Below are 21,295 nucleotides of genomic sequence, written 5' to 3'. Positions count from 1 at the left end.
GGGGAAAAATCAGGGACAGACAGAAAGTAGTTCCTCTCTTTCTTACACAACTTATAAACAGTATTTGCCACTGCGGAAAGAGGAAATGAGTTCCAAATGAAATCTCATTGTCACTTTACATCAAAGAAGTTTCATGTGCTGCTTTATCTCCATATTGGTGCCTTAGGTAGAAGACTAAATTTCACCTTTTTGGAAAACTAAATTTTGAGGTGTTTTGAATGAAACCGTAACAGCAAGGGCATGCAACGAAAGAAGCCCGCATTTTGATGCAGTGGTCAATCACCATGTCTGTTGCCACTCCACAAGCGTGCAGCGCCACCTGGAAAATAAAACCATACCTCAGTACGATGCTCTTTTGTAACAAACAAAAGTGCCACTTCAGTGCCCTTTAAATAGTTCTGATTTGTACATACCAAAGGACTGCTTAGCTATTCATATTGAGAAATTTAAGAAAATTAAGCAAAGTTGAAAGTTACAAATGGAACATCACAAGTGAAGCATAAGATTTGTTCAATGGGAAATCTGACACAATTTTAACATGGAAATTTGGTACGTATACATATGTAAACCAGTGCTTTTGCTGATTATGGATTTAGTTCAGTTGTAGCATGGGCCATTAACAATAGATTTGAAATGAGAATTTCTAGTCTACAACTCTGCTTGGCTATGAGGCCCTGGACCACTCAAAGTTTAACTTCTTTGCGCCTTAGTCTCTTCCATATAGACTATAGCGGTTACTGACATACTGCAATGTTGCTGCAAAAGTTAAATAAAAATGTATTTGAACATGTTTTGCAAATGTTATATCTAATTAGCCTCATATTTTAAAAAACCTGATTAAAAGTCTTATTTATATAGTACCTTTCGAGGTGTTTTCATATAATGGTGACACTTAATATTGAATGATCAATTACATGAATTACTTTCAATGAGTTTTTTAAAGAGGAATGAATGAAATTATGAATTAGAATGAGTAGGGCTTTAATCATTCGTGAAAATAAAAATAACTAAAAAAAATTTAAAAATGTATTCAAAACACACATCCTTAAATATACCTAGACTTATTACATTCTAAAGCAACGATTATGAAAAAAAGTATTAGGCTTAAAAAAGCAAAATAGAACACTATGAAAGAAAATCAGATATGAGGGTCCTAAAAGATGAATGAAAATGTATTAACTTTGCCAGAAAAATTCTCACAACTCCATTTCATTCTGGAGAGAGACAAATTATATTGGATTATACATTTCCTTCTAGGGATAGATCTCACCACCCTCATGGTAGGGAGAAGCACTCAAAAGATTTTCTGGAAATTTCTAGATGTAAAGTTTTATATGCCAGATTCCTTTTTGAATTAGAAAGCTAAAAAGGATACTATATTGAGAAGAGGGAAGCAAGATCTCTGTTCTCAACCCTCCTCCTTCTAGACTTCTCCTTTGCTTTTAGACTTACATTGCTTAAGAAGTCTATAATCTCTATGATTGCTGTCAGCCCACCTTTCTTTTTCACTCTAAAACGAGCCTAGGAAGGCTGCCCTCGGGTAAAGGCAGCAACAACTACAAGGAAAGAAAAAGTGCACAGCTTTGATTTCTCATCTGCCCCTTGTATGTAGTCCGCTTCTCAGAGTAGAAATCAGGCTAATCCTTAATTTCATGAGTAGCTAGAGATAATCTCATAGTGAAAATTGTATGTGCATTTTCCCCTCAAAGACAAGACTGGAGAACAGACACTTACTGAGTGTCCCTGATGTGCTGGCACTATGCTGAGCTGGGTGATGGCACACAGGACCGTGCTCACAACAGCTCTGAGAGATTTTACTTTCTCCATTTCAGCAACGAGGAAACTAAGACTTACAGAAATTAAGAACTTGCCCACAACAAAACAGCTACTGAAGGGCAGGATCTTGACCCCAAATCCTGACCTCACGCATTAATTACATCAGGCTGCTTCTCTGCAAAACCCTCTGGAGGCTTTGAACAAAGAAAACCTTAGAGAATGTATTTTTCTAAGTTTCTCTTTACATGGGTTCACATTCTTTTTGCTACATGCAAGAGTAAGTTTATTTCCCTCATTTAAACAAAATAATAAATTGAAGAACTATTTACACAATAAGTTATAGATAATGTAATAATTATCCTCCAGTAGTAGATTTTAGGTCTAAGAGGTTTTATTGCATGACATACTTCTAGTTTCCATGGTTATCAAATGCAAATCAGAAATAACCAGCAAAAAATGGGGATAGGTCAATGTTACCATTTGATACGGAGATTTAGCATACAATTAAGGTGGTTATTTCAAGCCAGGGGAGAAAGGAGGGACTTTTTAATATGTGATGTTGGGTTAACTTGTTAACCATATAAAAAATAAAAATTAGATCTTTTCCTCTTACCATACATCAGAAAAACATTTCAAATGAATTAGGGGTTTAAAATGCAACAAGAAAGACATGAGTGAATTCCTCCATAAGGGAGTGACAAATACTAACTACGGCTGAAAAATCCACATATAACAAGGGATAAATTAATAAATTTGATAAAATAAAAAATTTAAAAAATATCTATTCACTGAGTTGATATTTGAAATAATAACAAAATGGAAATAACCCAATTTTCCACTGAGAGAGGGCTGCTGGAATAAACACGATAGAATGCTCTGCAGCTTTAACAATGAACGTGGACTATCTCCATCAGGGGTCCTCAAACTTTTTAAACAGGGGGCCAGTTCACTGTCCCTCAGACCATTGGAGGGCCGGACTACAGGCCCGGGATGAGTTGGCTGCTAAGCAGGACAGCAGCAGCAAAAACATCCAGCGGGCCAGATAAATGTCTTCTGCGGGCTGCATGTGGCCCGTGGGCCATAGTTTGAGGACCCCTCATCTCTATTCTTGGCCAAAGGGTAATTACCAGGAGATACTGTTAAATGAAGTCATGTTAAAAAATTCTCAAACTATTTTCAGCATTCATCACTGGTTGTTGTATTGTGTGTTTCTAGTACCCTAGTATGTATATTCTGGGCTAAAACAAAAAATGTGCTGGTGCCATTAAGAAATATTAAATATTTTAGCATGGGAGAAAGAAGAAAGAGATAGAAATGAGGCAAAGTTAGAGCCCCATTCTCCTGAGTTTAAATTGGAAGTGTCAGCATAAACTCATGATGATTTTGTTAAAAAAAAAAGAAAAAGTATTCCCCAGCTCAGATCACTGAAAAACTTGCAAAGACCAAGCCAGCGGCAATGGCCATCACCTAGATGTCAGTATTTCTAATGCCCTTTTGTTTTCCCTTAAAGAGCTCAGAGCTCTTTGGAGAAAAAGCTAATATATAAGGGAAGAAATATATAAGATGAGCTGGAACACTTTATTATACTGCAAAGAAAGGAAGCTCTCAAATGCCACTGACACCTTGTCAAAAGGACTCAGGCTGAAGAAGCTCTCTCTGAACGAAGATGGAAACTTTCAGCATCGATAAAAATAGTAACTGCAATAAACTGAAGTATTTCAAATATTACACTGATGAGTCAATAATGATGCTTTAAAAAACAACCCTTGTTTTTAGTCATTTTTGGGAGATAGCCAACTCATTTGAAAACTGGGAAATATAAGAAAATAATCAAGTTTTATCTGAACTTTCCTATATGAACTATTCCTCAGAGTAACCAAAGAGTTGATAACAGATAGTAAATGAAGAGGGAATGATAAAATCAGAATTTCACCATTTTGTAATCTTTATTGAAACAAGGGAGCTGGGGACAATAGTAAGAACGTTGCTAACACTACACAAGACTGTCAGACTGCTGACAAAAAACACCACCAGCACCTGTGGTCTTATCCCCCAATTGAACATGAATCTGAGTATGCCTCTATGTTCTATCTAGATGTAACTACCAATTTTTAGACAATATAGGTAACAGGGTAATATGTGAAACAGCAGTAATGAGATGTAATAACCAAGATTTGTCTTGTGGAAAATTCTAAAGGATAAATGAAGACAAATGACATGGTTTCATAAACAAACTGCAGGGGAAAAAAAGAAAAGAAACAGGGATGGAGTGGTAGGCACAGTGACCCCTGAAAGATGTGCATGTCCTAATGTGATTCTGATTCAGTGGGCCTCGGGAGGGGCCTGGACATCTATACTTCAAAAAAGCCCCTGTGTGTTGTGGATGGTGCTGGGTTTCCTGCCGTGTGGGAGAGCTTCTGTAGCAACTTGAATGTGAATGATTTTTTTTTTAGAGACAGAGTCTTACTTTGTTGCCAAAGCAGCTGGGATTATAGGTGCCCACCACAATGCCCGGCTATTTTTTTTGTTGCAGTTCGGCCGGCGCCAGGTTTGAACCCACTACCTTCGGTATATAGGGCCAGCGCCCCACCCACTGAGCCACAGGTGCTGCACAAATGTGAATGACTGTGTTGAGCAATTTGTTTTTCTTTCTTATTGATCCTTAAAGGCTTATTGTTGCTACTTTTAGTTCCAGAAACTGTACAGTTCATTCGTTCACCATTCATTTATTAATTACATCAGCAATTACTGGGCATTTCCTACATATCAGTATTATGCTAGTTGCTGGGAGTAAAGGGTCAAAAATATGGTTCCAAAATTTTCTATGCTCTATCAATAGTAAATAACTGAATCCAAAGTATATACATACATTATTCAACTGAATGTGGAATTGTAGAGGCTTGAACAACTCTCCAAATTTAATCATTTTTATGTACCCAATGTGTATGACTCACTGTGGGCACACGGGGAACAAAAAGAAGAGGACAACACTACACAAGCTACAGCACAGGAGAGCTCAGGAGCCTTATCGCGTGCTGACAGACTGTGCTGTGCCATCAAAAAGAGTTCAGACAGAAACATCACAGGAGGGAGGGGGACGGTCAGATAGGGGAAAGTCAGGAAGGGTCTTCTGGAAGAGGTAGCCTTTGAGGAGGGCTTTGTAGGATAAAGGATTTCAAAGGCCAAGAAGTAAAAAGCAAAGAAGTGAAAAAGTAGATGATATTTTCATGAGAAAGAGAGTGGCATTATACCAATATTAATAATGTAAAATTTAGCATTTAATGAGTAACACACTATGCTAAGTGCTTTCCATGTACTTAACACAACAATGCCATGGAGTAGGTACTATATATTTTTGGACTTTTTGTTGTGGTAAAAAACATAATGTAGAATTTATTATCTTAACTATTTGTAGGTGCACAATCAGCAGTGGTAATTCACATTGCTGTGAAATAGATTTTCAGAATATTTTCATCTTTCCAGACTGAAAGGCTATACCCATTCAACAATTTGCCTTTTCTCCTTTCCCATGGACCCTGGTAGCTACCATTCTATTTTCTGTTTCCATGATTGTGACTATTTGGATACCTCATCTGAGTAAAATTACACAGCATTTGTCTTTTTTGTGACTAGCTTATTTCACTTAGCATAATGTCTTCAGGGTTCATGCATGTTGTGGCATAGGACAGGATCTTCCTCTTTTTTAAGGCTTACTGATAATTCCATTGTCTGCATATGCCACATTTTGTTTATCCATTCATCTGCTGATGGGCACTTGGGCTGCTTCCACCTCTTGGCTGTTGGGAATAATGCTGAGATGAACATGAGTAACACCTCATCAACAGGAGGTGTTACTTTAAGATGAGAAAATTTAGGCACAGAGAGGTTAAGCCTTGAAATGACAATGTCACAGTGAAATAGCATGTATTTAGTACCTACTAGATAGCAAAATGGGGACATGGTTGGTTTTCTTTATTTATCCTTTTCTTTTTCTTAATACTTTAAGTAGTTCTTATTATCTTCATTCATAACAACATGCCCAAGGTCCCTAGTTAGCAAGCATTCCAGATGAACTCTGAATCCAAGTCTGACTTCAACGCTCATACCCTTTCCATTATATCTATACCCTCTTCAACCAGTATCTTTGGAGCTGGAAGGAATCTTAAAGACCATTGAAATAGTGAGTTTCTTATTATCTACACCTTTCTCTGTATATATACTGAATTCCAATAAAACGGGGACAAAAGCCAAGATAATGCATGTTCTAGAGTAAAGGTAAAGGCTATTGATCCAGATGTATGCTACAGAATTAATGAATTATAAATTAAGGGCCCTTTCCTAACATTTTGTTACTTTAGTTTATGTATACGTGATAAAAAATTCTAAGTACAATACTTATCATGTAAATCATTGAAATAAAACTCAACAGCAGATAAACATCAATCTGCACATCTCTGTTATATGTAGTAGTAAGAAAATGAAATTAATCATCACGCTCCTAATGTCTTTGAACTGGCAGCTCACAAAGCAAGACTATATTTTCATTATTACATAATGAAAATGGTATAGCTGATTCTTAGAGAAACGAGTATATGTTGACCTATTTTGAAATATAATAAGCCTATACTATGTTCATACTTTAATAGGACATATTTATGATTCTATTAGACTCCTTGTCCTTCTTTTGCTGAGAGATTCATTCAACATTTACTGAGCCTTTTCCTAGCTCAAGCCATGCACATAGGTATCATTATTCTCCACTTTACAAATAAAGAATCTAAGCTTCAAAAAGGTTACGTGACCGGTCACAAGTGATGGAACCAATTTTTAAGCTCTGTATGTCTAACTCCAAACCAGACTTTATCCTAGTTCTCTGTGCTCCTATTTGCTCTTTTGTTTAGATGACGGCAGTGAACAGGGCGTCACTGAACAGGGCGTCACTGAATGGACTCTAGTTCCAACTCTCACATTAACTTGCTATGTCGCTCCTCCCCTTTTGGGGCTTCAAATTCTCTACCTGTAAAATGAAAAGTCTGACTTGAATGATCTCTGATCTTGCCCCAGCACAGTCATGCTCTGAGCCTTTACTTCTCAAGGGAGGATTCTTAACCACAGGTATTTGAGACAGAAGCAGGCTTGGTCCTAACCCTAACTAGGTACTTATGACATTATTTATTGTCTTTCTATTATGGAAGAAGAGTTTGGGTTTTTTTTTTTTTTGCACATTATACACTCTCTTTCTCTTTTCTATCCTCTTGTAATGGCTTTGTATATACTGTTTACTACTGAGGAAAGTGTGCCATACATTTTGTTAAACATCCAAAGCCTTTCCTTACCCCAAATGTGTAAAATGCCCTATAATTTTCCATTGTGTGAAAGTGTCAAATAATTGATTAGCTCCAGTTTTCTTTCCTGAGGCATCTTTCCTGGGTCTTCTGACCTTTTACTAAAATATGGAGTCAAGGCTTTCTAGATTTGCTGCCTCTGTCTTGCCCTGAGACTTCCCTTTGCTGTCACGCTAAGAATTTTCTTCACCCTCTCTTGTACGTGATGACATCTGTTCTTTTTTCTAATCTACTTTCTTCTTTTATTTATCAATTACATTTTATTTCTTTATTTTAGGGATGGGGTCTTGCTCTCTAGCCCAGGCTAGTCTCAAACTCCTGACCTCATGCCATCCTCTCACATCAGCCTTCTGAGTGTAACACAGACTACAAACACAAGCCACCACATCTGGCTCTCACTTTCTTATTTTAGTGAAGCACATTTTCTAATAGTTTGCTGAAAAGGGGTAAATACAACAACATTTGCTTGAGGCCTTCAGTGTCTACAATTTTTCTTTATTTTACTTTCCTACTTGATTGATAGGTATAGAATTTTAGAATGGAAATTTTCTGTTACAATTGAAGGCATGTTTCACTGTCTTCAGTGATAGCATGTTGATTCTAAATTTTTGTGTATGACCTACTTTTTTTTGCAGTTTTTGGCTGGGGCTGGGCTTGAACCCGCCACCTCTGGCATATGGGGCCGGCACCCTACTCCTTTGAGCCACAGGCACCGTCCTGTCTAGCCTACTTTTTAAAATGAACTTCTGTTCATCTTTGGTTTTCTGAAATTTCACAATATGCTTTGATTTAGTTATTCTCAGAGTTAACTTTTCTAGTCAAGAAAAATGCTTTATTCATTATTAGTACATTTTCTTTTTGTTTGTTTGTTTTTTTTTTTTTTTTTTGAGACAGAGCCTCAAGCTGTCCCCCTGGGTAGAGTGCCATGGCATCACAGCTCACAGCAACCTCCAACTCCTGGGCTCAAGCGAGTCTCCTGCCTCTGCCTCCTAAGATGCTGAGACCACAGGCGCCCGCCACAACGCCCGGCTATTTTTTGGTTGCAGCCGTCATTGTTGTTTGGCGGGTCCCAGCTGGGGATTCGAACCCGCCACCTTAGGTGTACGTGGCTGGCGCCTTAGCCAGTTGAGCTACAGGCGCCAAGCCAGTACATTTTCTTATATTAGTTCTTTGATATTTCCCTCTCTACCATTTTATCTATTATCTATGTTTGGTCCTGCTATTACTGAGGTTCAGATTTCTGGACTAAATCTCTAAGAGAAAAAAAAGAAAGAAAAAAGAAAATTGCTTCTTTCCAGATTCTATCTCTCTCTCTCTCTCTCTTTTTTTCGTTCTTTTTTTTCAGGTGATGTTCAATATGTCATCTTTTTTTAAAAAAAATACTTCATCTTTTAATTTTTTATTTATTTTTAATTTTTGCTAATCTATTTTTATTTTCCAGGAAGGCCTCTCTTTTCTCTGAACATTCATTTCTTCTTCCTCTTCATTACATCCATGTTTCCTTAATGCCTTGTCCTCTCTATTCTGTCCTTGAGTAAGATCTTTTGTTGTGTTTGTTGTGTTTGGTTTCTATCTTCCGTGGATGATGTTTCTTTGGCTGTCAGTTCATATTGAACAGTGAACTACTAAGAAGTTGATTAAAAATTCTCAATTAAAGGGTAAAGTTTGAAGATTGCTGAGCTTTACTAGTGACTGGGTGATCAGGTGGCCTAACTGGCTGTTTCTTTTCTTTCTTTCTTTCTTTCTTTTTTAAATTATAGCTATAGGATCTGTGGTTCTTTTCTCTGTAGATAGTTCTGCTTCTACAGAGGAGCATCTTTTATTCCTGTTGATTGTGGAAATGATCCTAGCTTCTGTGGTTCTAGAATTGGGAAGCAGACAGGGGGTAGGGAAGAGCTCCATCATTCACTGTGCAGATTCTCACTTCCTGTTTTCAGGATGGCACATCACTCTTGCCCTCCTCTGTGTCTGACACAGCTATCCTCGGAGGCTGTCTGGTTCAGTTTCTTCACAGAATAAACACCTTGTCTCTTGCAGGAGTCAAGGACAGGTAGTTACCTGTCTATACAAGATGAAGATAGGCATCTGGGTCTCTAAATACTTTTAATTAAATATGATTTCAGCCACTCCTTATTCTCTTTCTCTGAGCCTTCTGGTGCCCTGAATTCTAAAACTTTTCTGGGATTCTGTGGGTGCAAAATGATATTGCCTCCTAATATCCCCTTTGCTTCCTCAACCTGCCACGTTTAAATTTGGCTTCCTCCTCTCTACTCAATTAACCTACCATTTTTCTTCAATCTGCTTTTTATCTTCACACTTCTTGTTGTGATTCAAGTTATAGAATTATTATTATTATTATTTTATTAACTCATAGCTGCATACATTAATGCAACCATGGAGTACAGTGTGCTGGTTTTATATACAATTTGAAATATTTTCACCAAACTGGTTAACATAGCCTTCATGGCATTTTCTTAGTTATCAAGTTATAGAATCTTGAATACAGTTTCATCAAAGATGGTGTTTGATTTTTTTTGGTTTTTGTTATTTGGGGATCAGATCTTTCTTGGGGAGAAGGGTCCCTGAAATACCTGTATCTGCCATGTTCATCTTGGAAGTCTTCTATTTTGCTCTAATGATTTTTTAAAATTGTGCTTGTGGAACATATAATTTCTCAAGTTACTTGCCTTCTAAAATAAGGATTATATAATTACTCATCAAAAGTGTTACTAAATTACAGTCTATAATTACACATTTCTTTTAATTGTACACTCACATATAACTAAAATGAACTTGTAATTAAACACTCAACACTGATAAGTCATAAACAATCATTAAAATTATGAGTAAAATAAAAATAACTAAACCTAACTTAAAAGTAAAACTGTTGGCTTGGCGCCCATAGCACAGTGGTTACAGTGCCAGCCACATATACTGAGGCTGGTGTTTTCGAACCTGGTCAGTGCTTGGTAAACAACAATGACAATGCAACAAAAAAAATAGCCGGGGTAGGGGAGGGGGGAGGATGGGTAGAGGGAGGGTGATTGGTGGGATCACGCCTATGGTTTATCTTATAAGGGTACATGTGAATCTTTCTAAATGTAGAATACAAATGTCTTTAACACAATAACGAAGAAAAAGACATGAAGGCTATGTTAACCAGTTTGATGAAAATATTTCAAATTGTATATAAAAACAGCACACTGTACCCCATGACTGTATTAATGTACATAGCTATGATTTAATAATAAAAAAAAATAGCCAGGCATTGTGGTGGGTGCCTGTAGTCCCAGCTACTCAGGAGGCTGAGGCAAGAGAATCGCTTGAGCCTAAGAGTTCAAGGTGGCTGTGAGCTGTGATGGCATAGTACTCCACTGAGGGCAACATAGTGAGGCTCTGTCTCCAGGAAAAGAAAAAAAAAAAAGTAATACTGTTTTGAGATTTTGATATATATGTTGACAAATAGAAAAGATTATCAATACTGCTAGAAATCAGTACCTCATTGTTGGTAACTGATGACTGTTGTTGTTGGAATTATCCAACTAAAACATTTTGGTGGACAGCTTATTTACTGTTCACAGTTTTTGTTTTTGATGCAAAATGTGCATTTTTCCATGGTCACATCCCCTTCTATACAATTATTTGAGAATATAATTATTATAACATTGTTTGAGAATATGGATATGATTTACATATTACAAAGTTTATCAAAAAAGTTTAGTCTTATAAAGTAAATTGTCATAATAATGCGGATAATTTATCCTATATTAGAAAAGAAAACAACCATAGCTATCTTAAAAAAATACACTTTTATAACCTATTGTAAGTTGTCTTTCAAGGGTACGATAACCAGTGCACACTCAAATCAAGGTCATGCAGCTATAATATATATAGAGAGAAACTAGAAAAAATCTTTAAAATCTTTTTTGGATATTTTTTACTTTTAAAAAGACTTTTACATTTTCTTTAATGAACAATTATTATAATCAAAATCAGAATAAGTCAATCAAAAGCTATTTCTATAACAATCAAGTACATGTTTTGAAAATATATATATTTTATATATCAAGTAAATATGTATATTTACATGTTCAGAATCTTTTGGAACATAAGTAATATTAAACATACATATTTATTTCTTCCATCTTTATTGCTTACGTTGATAAATATAAAATGTGGGAAAGACTGAAAATACTAAAAATAATTTTAAAATATTATATAACATATAGAGACAGCCACTTAAAAAAAAATTATGTACCAGCATCATTTGCTCGCATTATTTTTAATGCAGCTTTTCCATGGTGGGGATCACACTGCACAGAGTAAAAGGCTCACTTTATTGAGTACTTTTTAAGTGGCAGGCCACGTTATTTTTCTGGAATGTATTTAACTCACATATACTTCATCAACATTCTATTAGTCAAATAGTTTATGCCCACTTTATAATAGGAAAACTAAGGATCAGAGAGTTTAATAAATAAGTTGCTCAAGTTCAAGGAAGTGTCAAATCGGGAGTTTGGTAGAAAGATCTCCACTATTATAATACATGCTGTTAAACAATATATTTACATATTTCTTTATCATGTAACAAATTTTTCATGTGATTAGCAAATCACTGCAAAATCACATAAACTATTAAAGTTCCTTCATGCATAGGCTCATCTCACTGAAGCCCTGCAGCCAATGAGTAATAATATTTGAAAAGTCTTTGAAAATTTCAAGAGTAAAAATGGAATGTCATTGTTGTTTAAATTAAATGTATTTAATTACTGGACATTTTGAATGTTTGTATATGTGTATTAGGCATTATTATTTCTAAAAAAATAGATTTCGCAAGTAAACAAATGTAATCAGAAACTTAAACGAGGGAGGTACAGTACATGCGGGGTGCTGGAAACCATACCAAAGAAGACCTTGAAATATTTAGATTTGTTCCTGTTATTTATTTCAAATTAAACTAGGTTAACAAAGTCAATTAATCTATTCATTTTCACCTAATACAGGTTGCTGTGTTAATGGAAGTAAGACTAACAATCTTTCATTTCTTATATATAAATGGTTTGTTTAAAGTTCCTACAGGTAATTGGTTCTGAGACTTTAAAATGCTCTCCTTAAAATCTTGTTTACACCATTAATTTTATACCTAAAAAAAAAAAATAGTAAAAGAACAAAACCCACATTTACTAAGCAAAGATAAATGTCAACTAAGCCCTTACTGAAATATCACAAAGTCCTGGATTAATGCAGTTTTAATGCATTTCCAATACCTGGCTATTCTGATTTCCTCTCTAGCTATACTATTTTTACTGGAATCTATTTAACTCAAAAAGAGTTAGAGCCACTGATGCATTTAGTCTGATTTATCTAGTGACAATACCTTGATTATCCTCCTAGGCAAATTATTTTCTTGAGAGTGAATCTAATTTTGGTTTAACCTTTTAAGTAATTTTAATTCATTTTCTATATACCTTGACAGAGGTAATTATGGAAAGAAAAAGAGCCATTACAGGTACATTATTTTGAAATATGGAGAAAAATACTGCTTCCAAAAAGATATATATAATATGTAAATATATGAAATATATAAATAAATACATATATATAATTTCTTTTCTTTTTAGTTGGTGTTAGTGAATTATTAACTTGGAAGTTAAAGAGTATGCTAGCATGATTAAGCATCTATAGGCAAACAGACCCATCTGGAACAGATTTAGGCTGGAAATTTTGTATTTTTAGAGGTGAGTAAATAGGTAGCAATATCTTGCTACTTAACCATTCTGCTTAGTTGACTGGTAACTTGGGGGTTGGCTTAACGGCTTGTTTTGTGGGAGAAGCTCTAACCTTTACTTCAACATATATGTAACATTAAAGCTGCACATAGGTATTTTTTAATCTGAATTTTCTGGATCAGATGTCTATATTTTCCTTATTAACAGTTTACTTCTTTTTGTATAGGTCTGGCTTGAGATCATTACTCTAGATTGTGTCTACAAAGGAAAGTAATAAATATTTTTTAGCTGAAAAAGAAAAAGCAACCCCTCTCTCAATTTGCAATAGCCAATATTTATGAAATAAACTTCATTGGATGAAAATCAAAAGTACTATAAAAAGTATGAGCTTCTGAAGTTGGAGAAAAGTTCCACTTCGACAGGCTTATGTGAACACAAAATACACAGTTGGGAATGATCTTAGTAAGACTTTCCTAGAAAGTAATTTGGCAAACGCATCAAAAATTTTAAATGATGCATAAATATCTATGATTGTAAAAATCACATTATGCCAATAAGAAATAAAAAAGAAACATGATTAAAAAGTAGGAAAAACACTTAAGACAATACTCAGCTTATAGAAGCTCTAAGTAGTATGATCTTAACACTGTCCACATAAAAGTAAATGTGCATTTATATGTATGAATAAATATATAAAAGGAAAGATTTTGGACAGTGTCGGAGTGACTCAATACAAATGAATAACACCTACTCAGTCCATTTGCATTGAACTGAGGGCCCTGGGGAGGCTAACACCAGCAAGCCCTCTGCAAGGAGAAACAAGGGTGTCACCCCCTCCCAACATTCCTCACTGGCTTTTATTGCAGTCTCAAGCATGAGAAAATACAATACAGTAGTAAGTTTCAAAGAAGTTAAAAAAGAAGTAGTTTTTCTCTCACTGCATGTTTGAACTCCTAACACATCCTGTTTACTGTACTTCTATCTTGCCTTAATCTTATTACTGATAATATAGGACTTTGGGCTGAGATGGTATGCTGTGACGGGTGAGTATTGTTTTCACTACTCATGGTCCCTAGTGATTCTTGGCTTTTGTCCAGATTACTCTGTCCCTAGTGCCTAGTACTTTTAACCCTAAGCTCTAAGCTATAGGACAGTATTTATTATTTAATAGTGGACAAATAGATGATTTCTTCTTTATGTATATGTAGTATTATGCATTTTTCTATGTTGAACATGTATATTCTTATCAAAAGCAGAAAAAACATTATTTAAAACAAATACAAAGAATAACAGCAACATTAACACATTTATGAAAGTCAAATTCTATGAGAAAACATAGAATTTTGGTTTTTCATGATCAGGTAGAATCAAATATCTTAGGTCTTTTATTAATTTTACTAATATCAAATAATAACAATTTGATCTAAGGGTTTAGAGACATGATCAACATAACTTCTATCTCTTAGAAGCTAGAAGTACAAGAAGATATCAAATCTCGGATAAAGAAAAGATTATCTAAAGGGAACATTAGTATTCAGAGGTTACTAACAAGCTATTAATATTGTTCTTTTTTATTTTTTTTGAGACAGAGCTTCAAGCTGTCCCCCTGGGCAGAGTACCGTGGCATCACAGCTCACAGCAACCTCCAACTCCTGGGCTCAAGCGAGTCTCCTGCCTCATTCTCCCAAGTAGCTGGGACCACAGGCGCCTGACACAACACCCGGCTATTTTTTGGTTGCAGCCGTCATTGTTGTTCGGCGGGCCCGAGCTGGATTCGAACCCACCACCTTAGGTGTATGTGGCTGGCACCTTAGCCACTTGAGCCACAGGCACAGAGCCAATATTGTTCTTTTTTTATTACCTTCTTTATTTTTCTTTTCTTCCACTGTCCTCCCAAAATGCAGAATAAACCACAGCAAGTCATCTCATTAGAATTCATTCATTTAATTACTAACCATTTTTAAGCACTGACTTGTGCTGAATATTGTTCTAAAGCAAAAGCACTGGGAATTCCATAGGAAGAAAAGAAAGTTCTTTTCTTGGTAGATGAACCAATGATAAATCATGATAACATTCTATGATTACAGTAATACTAATATGCTATATATACTTTAGAGAAATGTAAATATAGGTTACAGATTTCTTTGTTTAGCAAAGAATTTAAAATTCTCTCCCCTTTTTAGCTTAAGGCATATAACTTCTCTTATTTATCTAATTAAAGAAATTGACATTATTTAAATACTTACCCCGATATTAAACATGCCTGTAAAATATTCCATATTTGCTTGAATGAACCAAATGTTGTTTAAACCTAGCTCGTCGCTTCTCTTCTTAGCACGAATTAAAGATAATTCCTTGTTTTCTATTAATGTAACCTAGATTTGACCCAAGAAATAATAGTATGCATATTCAGTAACATAATTCAGACATTGGGACAAAGCATTATTACTATATTTCATGGTTTTAATAATGTAGAACATATTATATTGACTCTCTATCCTATGCCAGATACTAAGAAGTATGCCAGATAAGCTGGTACAAAAATGAAAAATTAAAGATCCTCAAACTATTCTTAAAGCATAGTATAGTGATACAAATGAAACAGGTAATAATAATCTGATGTGATAAGTAATGAAAGATAAACAATATACACAAGTTATGGGAGCAGTCATACTTGATGACTAAGGAAGGTTTTTGTAGGGAAGTAACATATTTACTGAGGCCTGAAAAATAAGCACAAATTAGCTGGGGAATAGAAGAGTGTTTCAGGTAGAAAGAGAAATACATATGAAAGCCCAAGGTGAGAAAGAGAGGGTGTATTTGAAAAACTGAGAAAACTGGTATATCTGGGGCACGGTGTGTCTGATGATGACAGTGGGGGTAGGGTCAGGGAACGAAGCATAGAAGTGAGGCTGGAGAGGTAAATAGGAGCCAGATCCCACATACATGGTAACGCAAGTTTCAGTAGTCTGCATTGGTGGGGGTGAGGTAGAAGGCAGGAAAAACCTGGGTGTTTCCCAGGGTGTTTCCAAGAGTTCCCCAGACAGAGAAGATGGTTTGGATGGAGAAAAATGGGAAGAATTAAGTCACTTTCATCACTATCATTTCTAGTTCTTATCTTGTCCTTATGGAAAAATCTTAGGTCCCTTTGTTTAAAAAACCTGTTAAAGTATACTTGGTGTCAAAGGTTTTCTGGCCTTTATTCTAACCAAGATTTCCCTTTTTGAGTTTCAACCTGTCTAAGCTTACAGGAAAACTACTAGGAAAGAAAAAAAAAAGATACTAACACTACCCCTGACTCTGCTTCTCCAGGCTTTTACTCTGTGAGCTCTTTTCTTCTTAATCATGAAATTGCTGCTTTCCTTAATAATAAAACAGACACCTGCCTCTTCTTCCAGATTCTTTCTTTATTCTATATCATTCTGGCCAGTATGTCTATCATTTTTTTTCACATTTTTTTCTTCCCAAAGTATTCACTTTAAAGAATTCATACCTTTCAGAGAGCTCACAAGCTAAGACTCTGCTCCAGTTAATTTATATATATGTTTTAAAAAGATGACATTTCCCCCCAAGACATTTTTGTTAAAAGGTAATCACTTGAGGAATTGACTTAATATGGCAGAAGACTAAAAACAGCACAACTGCTAACAAATTGTGGCCATGATTGAGACAAATCATGGCGTATTTACCTAAAAACATATTACATTTGTTTTTACATATGTGTATATGTACACATAATGTGTACATATGTGTATATGTACACATAATGATGTGCAAAATTAATACCAATAGGTAAAATATTTATAATATACTATTGAGTGAACGCAGGGGGCTATAATTGTTTTTTCAATGATAAACATCTGTATGGACAATGACTTAAGAACAACAACAACAAAAATATTTGATGGATCATTATGGTAGGTTTTAGGTTTATTACTTTAACTTTTTTCCTTTAAAAATAATTTTATTATTGGTACAATATTGATGCAATGCACCATAAACAAGATACCAAAAGAACATGCTCAGCAAGTTTCAAAAGCCAGTATTTCCATTTAAAATTACATTGAAATTAAAATAGTAGAATCATAATTATTTTATATAAAAATGAAATAGTTATTTCTTTGTAAATTATTTAAATATACAAGCCTTTTAAAAAAATTGGTAACTGCTTTGTGTTCCTATTCTACTTTTTTCTCCTTAAGATTCTGAATCTTGGAAGTTTATTTCAAAGAAAAAAAGGAAATGCTTATGCCACATACTTGACTTGGGTCAATGACTAGAAACTCAAAGAGCAAGGAGAAGCCAGATTGGGTTAGCTGAACTGTACAGTTTTTCAGTGTTTCCTTTTATCTGTGATCAGGATGTTACCTGGCATGATGGCAGCATGTGAGCAAGGACAATTCCAACATGGCCCTGAAAAAGTCAGCGAAAGAAACAAGTTAACTTTTTCTCCACGGCTTTTGCTCATTCTGAGACAAAAATCTTGCCAAATAAAAACATGGTCTTGAATGTAATGTAGAAAAAGAACAGTTGCAGAAACGCTATAAATGATGAAAGAGGAGATATACTACCCCACCGCTGCAGAAATCCACAATTCTGTCGCCAGGTTTGGCCTGATTTTTCACCACATAAACAAGGTTGTTTAACTGCTGCTGCTTCCTCAAAGCTCGATCAATGGACATTTTACCTGAAGGACAAGAGATAAAGAACACAAAACATTATACATTTTGAGGGACCAAGAAGACATGCTTAGAATAGACTACCAGCCTGGGAGAGGAAGTAGAGGAGCATAAACACGCACACACACACACGCACATGCACACGCACGTACACAGGGGAATGAGTTACAGATTCAATATCATTGACTATGAGTGGACTAGAGAAATGGAACCCAGAGATGAACTCTATTTTTGCTTAGTTTACTTTTGTTTCTGTCCAACTGTTCTTTCAATAGTCATTGAAAGAAAATATATGGAGAAAATACATCTTCTATAAAGTAAAAACAATAATGAAAACATTAAGCTCAGAGTCATAAAGTATTTAATAAATGTTGAGGGAATGGAAAAAAGTAACAGTAATTGTCTTCTCCCTTTATCTCTCTAAGAGACATATTGTAAAGACTGCCTAATTTCAACATATTGCTAAGGTCTCTCCTTAGGAAGATCCAGAATAAGTGAAAACATTGTTTTATTATTTAACTGACACGCATCAAACTCTTATTTCTTCTGGGTAGGACATTTGTAAACCTTGGAACATTGGTGTTATATCATCAATGGTTATTGTATTTAGAGGGAAATTAAATTTTCCCTTTTCTGCTTTGAAGCTTCCTTTCTTCATGAGTCAGACACAGAAATTTAATGCAATTAGAGATTAAAGATAGGATATTTTCAAGTACAAAATGCCTTGGGCCCCACAGCATGAAATCATCTTAACTTTTCTTTCAAAAGCCACTAGTTAAGTCCATGAAAATATCTTCAGAAGAATGAATGAAATTATTTGTTTTCACATATTTCAAATGCATTCTTTACAAGAGCAAGATTAAGAAAATATAAGAGAACAGATTTTAGTGATATAGATAAAAGAGAACACTGAGATAATCTTTTTGGTTTCATCCAAAATTATTTAAAGATACCAAGGTTTCCTTTATTTTCACAGAAAAATAACATATTTTTTTTCTTTTCTTCTTCACTTTTGTGTTTTTCTTTTTGGTTTTTGAATTTAATAAAAAAAGGGAAATTTCTCTTAAGGAAAACATTTAAAATGTGGATTAAAAAAGATCTAGATAAGAAACAATTTCATAACCTCATAACTGAGTAACATTTTATGTGTACGTAGGGTACCTCCAGCTATGTTCAGAAATTCTTAATTGTATAGATAACATATAAAATATTATATCATTAAAATCTTCCCACCTCAGTGCATTTGTTTCTAACCTATACATTTTAATGGCTGTATAATATTCCACTGACTACACACACACCATCGTTTATGTAACCAATTTCCTATTGTAATGACAGTGATCATCATCATCATATAGCTGATTCTTTGTGCACACTCAGTTTCTTATCGTAAACTAATGTAAATTTGAAACATGAAGACCATGTAAATCAATAGTCTTGTGACTTTGTGAAAACAGTTTTATGTAGTTTTAAAAAGAATTATCTTCATTTTTCTCTAATATAATTGTAAAATATTTAAACACAAAGTAATAACCTCTGTCATCCCACCCTTCATGGGTAATCACTCCTAAGAGATTTTAATATGACAATTTTCAAGCATACACCCCAGCCGAAAGAATCCTACAATGAATGCCTCTATAACCTCCATCTACATCCTACCATTAACAACTTATTATATAGGGTGGACATAAAGTTCGTGTGCAAATTAAATTTTGCACCCTGTATTTGCTTTACCATACTTCTATCCATCCCTCTATCATCCAAATATACCTCATAGTTTGCTACAGCAATGCAGTTTAAATTTGGAGGAAGCAAGAATAAGAACAAGCAGGGAAAGGTGCGGGGGTAAAAGGGAAAAAGAAAAGCACTTTGAGGTCCTTTGGAGGGTTAGAGTCACAAACACTGCTATTAAATGAAGCCACCATGAGGCAGGGAAGGAGAACAGGCACTTCTGTCTTTGCTCTGTGGATTTCTTAGCAGTTTCTAGGCAAAAAAATTGTCATGAAAGAAAGTCAAAAGTAATTATCCTTCGGTAATAGCAAGGAGATAGAAAAAAATTGTTAAATGTAACTTTTTTTTTTTTTTTAAATGGAGTCTCGCTATGTCACCCTGGGTAGGGTGCTGTGGCATCACAGCTCACAGCAACCTCAAACTCTTGGACCCAAGCGATTCTCCTGCCACAGCCTCCCAAGTAGCTGGGACCACAGGCGCCTACCACAACACCTGGCTCTTTTTTTTGTTGTTGTAGTTGTTTAGCTGGCCTGGGTTGGGTTCGAACCCACCATCCTCGGTGTATGTGGCTGGCGCCGTAACCACTGTGCTCCGGGTGCAGAGCCTAGTAGCAAGTTCTATACCATATTTCTAGTAGAAATTTAGAATTACCTAACTTCCTTGGGTTTCTTTTATAAGCAAATATTGATGAAGATCTATTTTTCTTGCTAAGACGGCATCTGCGCATACTAAAAAAAATTCATGCTAAAATGAAGGCTGATGAAGGCAAAGAGGTACTTTTCAGGGTTGTGGTTAAGTAAAGGGACCATAAGCTACACATAACATCCACAGAGACTGAGCTAAAAATACAGCAGCAAGATGCCTAGATGCTTTATGAAAAAAAACTGGCTCTAATAAAGCATTCCTTTTCTCCTTTCCAGTTTCATAAATATTATGAACCCCCTGGAAACATGAACAGGATCTTAAATATATTCAACAAGGTAAAAAAGTGGTATTTGGGGATACGGTATTAATTTAAAAATCAAATTCTACTTTCTATTTTTACCCAGTATCCTTGTCCCTGAGACATCATTATCGGCATAAAATTACAATCTACTTATAGCCTGAGTAAAATGATGGTTCTTTAAGTGTCAAAGAAAAATAAACCCAAGTGTAGAATGTTTAAATACAAATGGTGTCATTTGTTCTATGATGGAATTAGTTTGCAATGGTGTCTTTTCTTTGTCCAAGTCAAGTTAAGAGGTCCTTGATTATTTAGACAACTTTAATGTTGTTTTCACTGGCCAAAAAGAAAGTACAAAGGTAAAAAAGCCAATTTGAAAAAATTTTTTAGATTAATGTGAGGGTAAAAACTATTAGGTTATGTTTGCATTTGTTAGGTAAGGTCTCTGTGCAGTTGTGCTCTTCACCCAGGAGGTGTCATATACCCTGACACTGTGCCCATTCGGTGAGAGCACACCTGTCCCCCTCCCGCCTCTGCTTTCCATTCTTCTCCATCCCCCCAACTTGAATTAAATTGAGTTTTTCTCTTGTGTGGGTACGTTTTAATTCATCTACTGGCTGCATATTAGTATTAAATACATTGGATACTTGCAAAAAAGCCAATTTTTAAGCAGGGAGGAAGCCATGTTTTAAAACACTAGTGGTTTTGGTCGGTGCAAAACAGCAAATACAAAAAAATCAATGAAAAAATCTGCACACGTGTATCCAGGATATATGTTTAATCTAGCATTATAATTTATGTCCAAAATCAGGTAGCTCTGAATTTTTTCTTTCTTAGCCTAATGCAATAGTATTTTTCAAGTTATAATTTAACTTGTGAAAGGAAAATAGTTGGGAGTGTGGATATACATTAGACATATTTCCTAAAGATTATTTTGCTGCTTTGTTTTCAAAGCATTTCTTTGGAGATATAGCACATCTGCTATATCCTGTGGATTTTTAAAAAATTCTAATTTTGCAGCTCAATTCACAATTGTCAAGATGTGGAATCAAATCAAGTACCCATCAACACATGAATGGATTAATAAATTGT

General features: G+C 35.1%; 1 protein-coding gene across 3 annotated transcripts in view; it reads right to left on the bottom strand.

Moving 5' to 3' along the window:
- GSTCD (glutathione S-transferase C-terminal domain containing) overlaps positions 1-21,295 on the bottom strand; it is a 130,865-nt gene that overhangs the window by 10,303 nt on the left and 99,267 nt on the right. For all 3 annotated transcript variants that reach the window (XM_012809283.2, XM_003796340.1, XM_012809282.2), the window contains 4 exons: positions 17,422-17,537; positions 17,219-17,263; positions 15,097-15,225; positions 186-319 (listed from right to left, as the gene is read on the bottom strand). In XM_012809283.2, coding sequence (XP_012664737.1) covers positions 186-319; positions 15,097-15,225; positions 17,219-17,263; positions 17,422-17,537 — 424 coding nt within the window. The remainder of the gene's footprint in view (positions 1-185; positions 320-15,096; positions 15,226-17,218; positions 17,264-17,421; positions 17,538-21,295) is intronic.

The sequence above is a fragment of the Otolemur garnettii genome, unplaced genomic scaffold (genome assembly GCF_000181295.1).
Source record: "Otolemur garnettii isolate 467f Iridium unplaced genomic scaffold, OtoGar3 scaffold00103, whole genome shotgun sequence".
Taxonomy (NCBI): domain Eukaryota; kingdom Metazoa; phylum Chordata; class Mammalia; order Primates; family Galagidae; genus Otolemur; species Otolemur garnettii.
The sequence above is the reverse complement of the archived record's forward strand: the minus strand, read 5'-3'. Positions and strand labels throughout refer to the sequence as shown.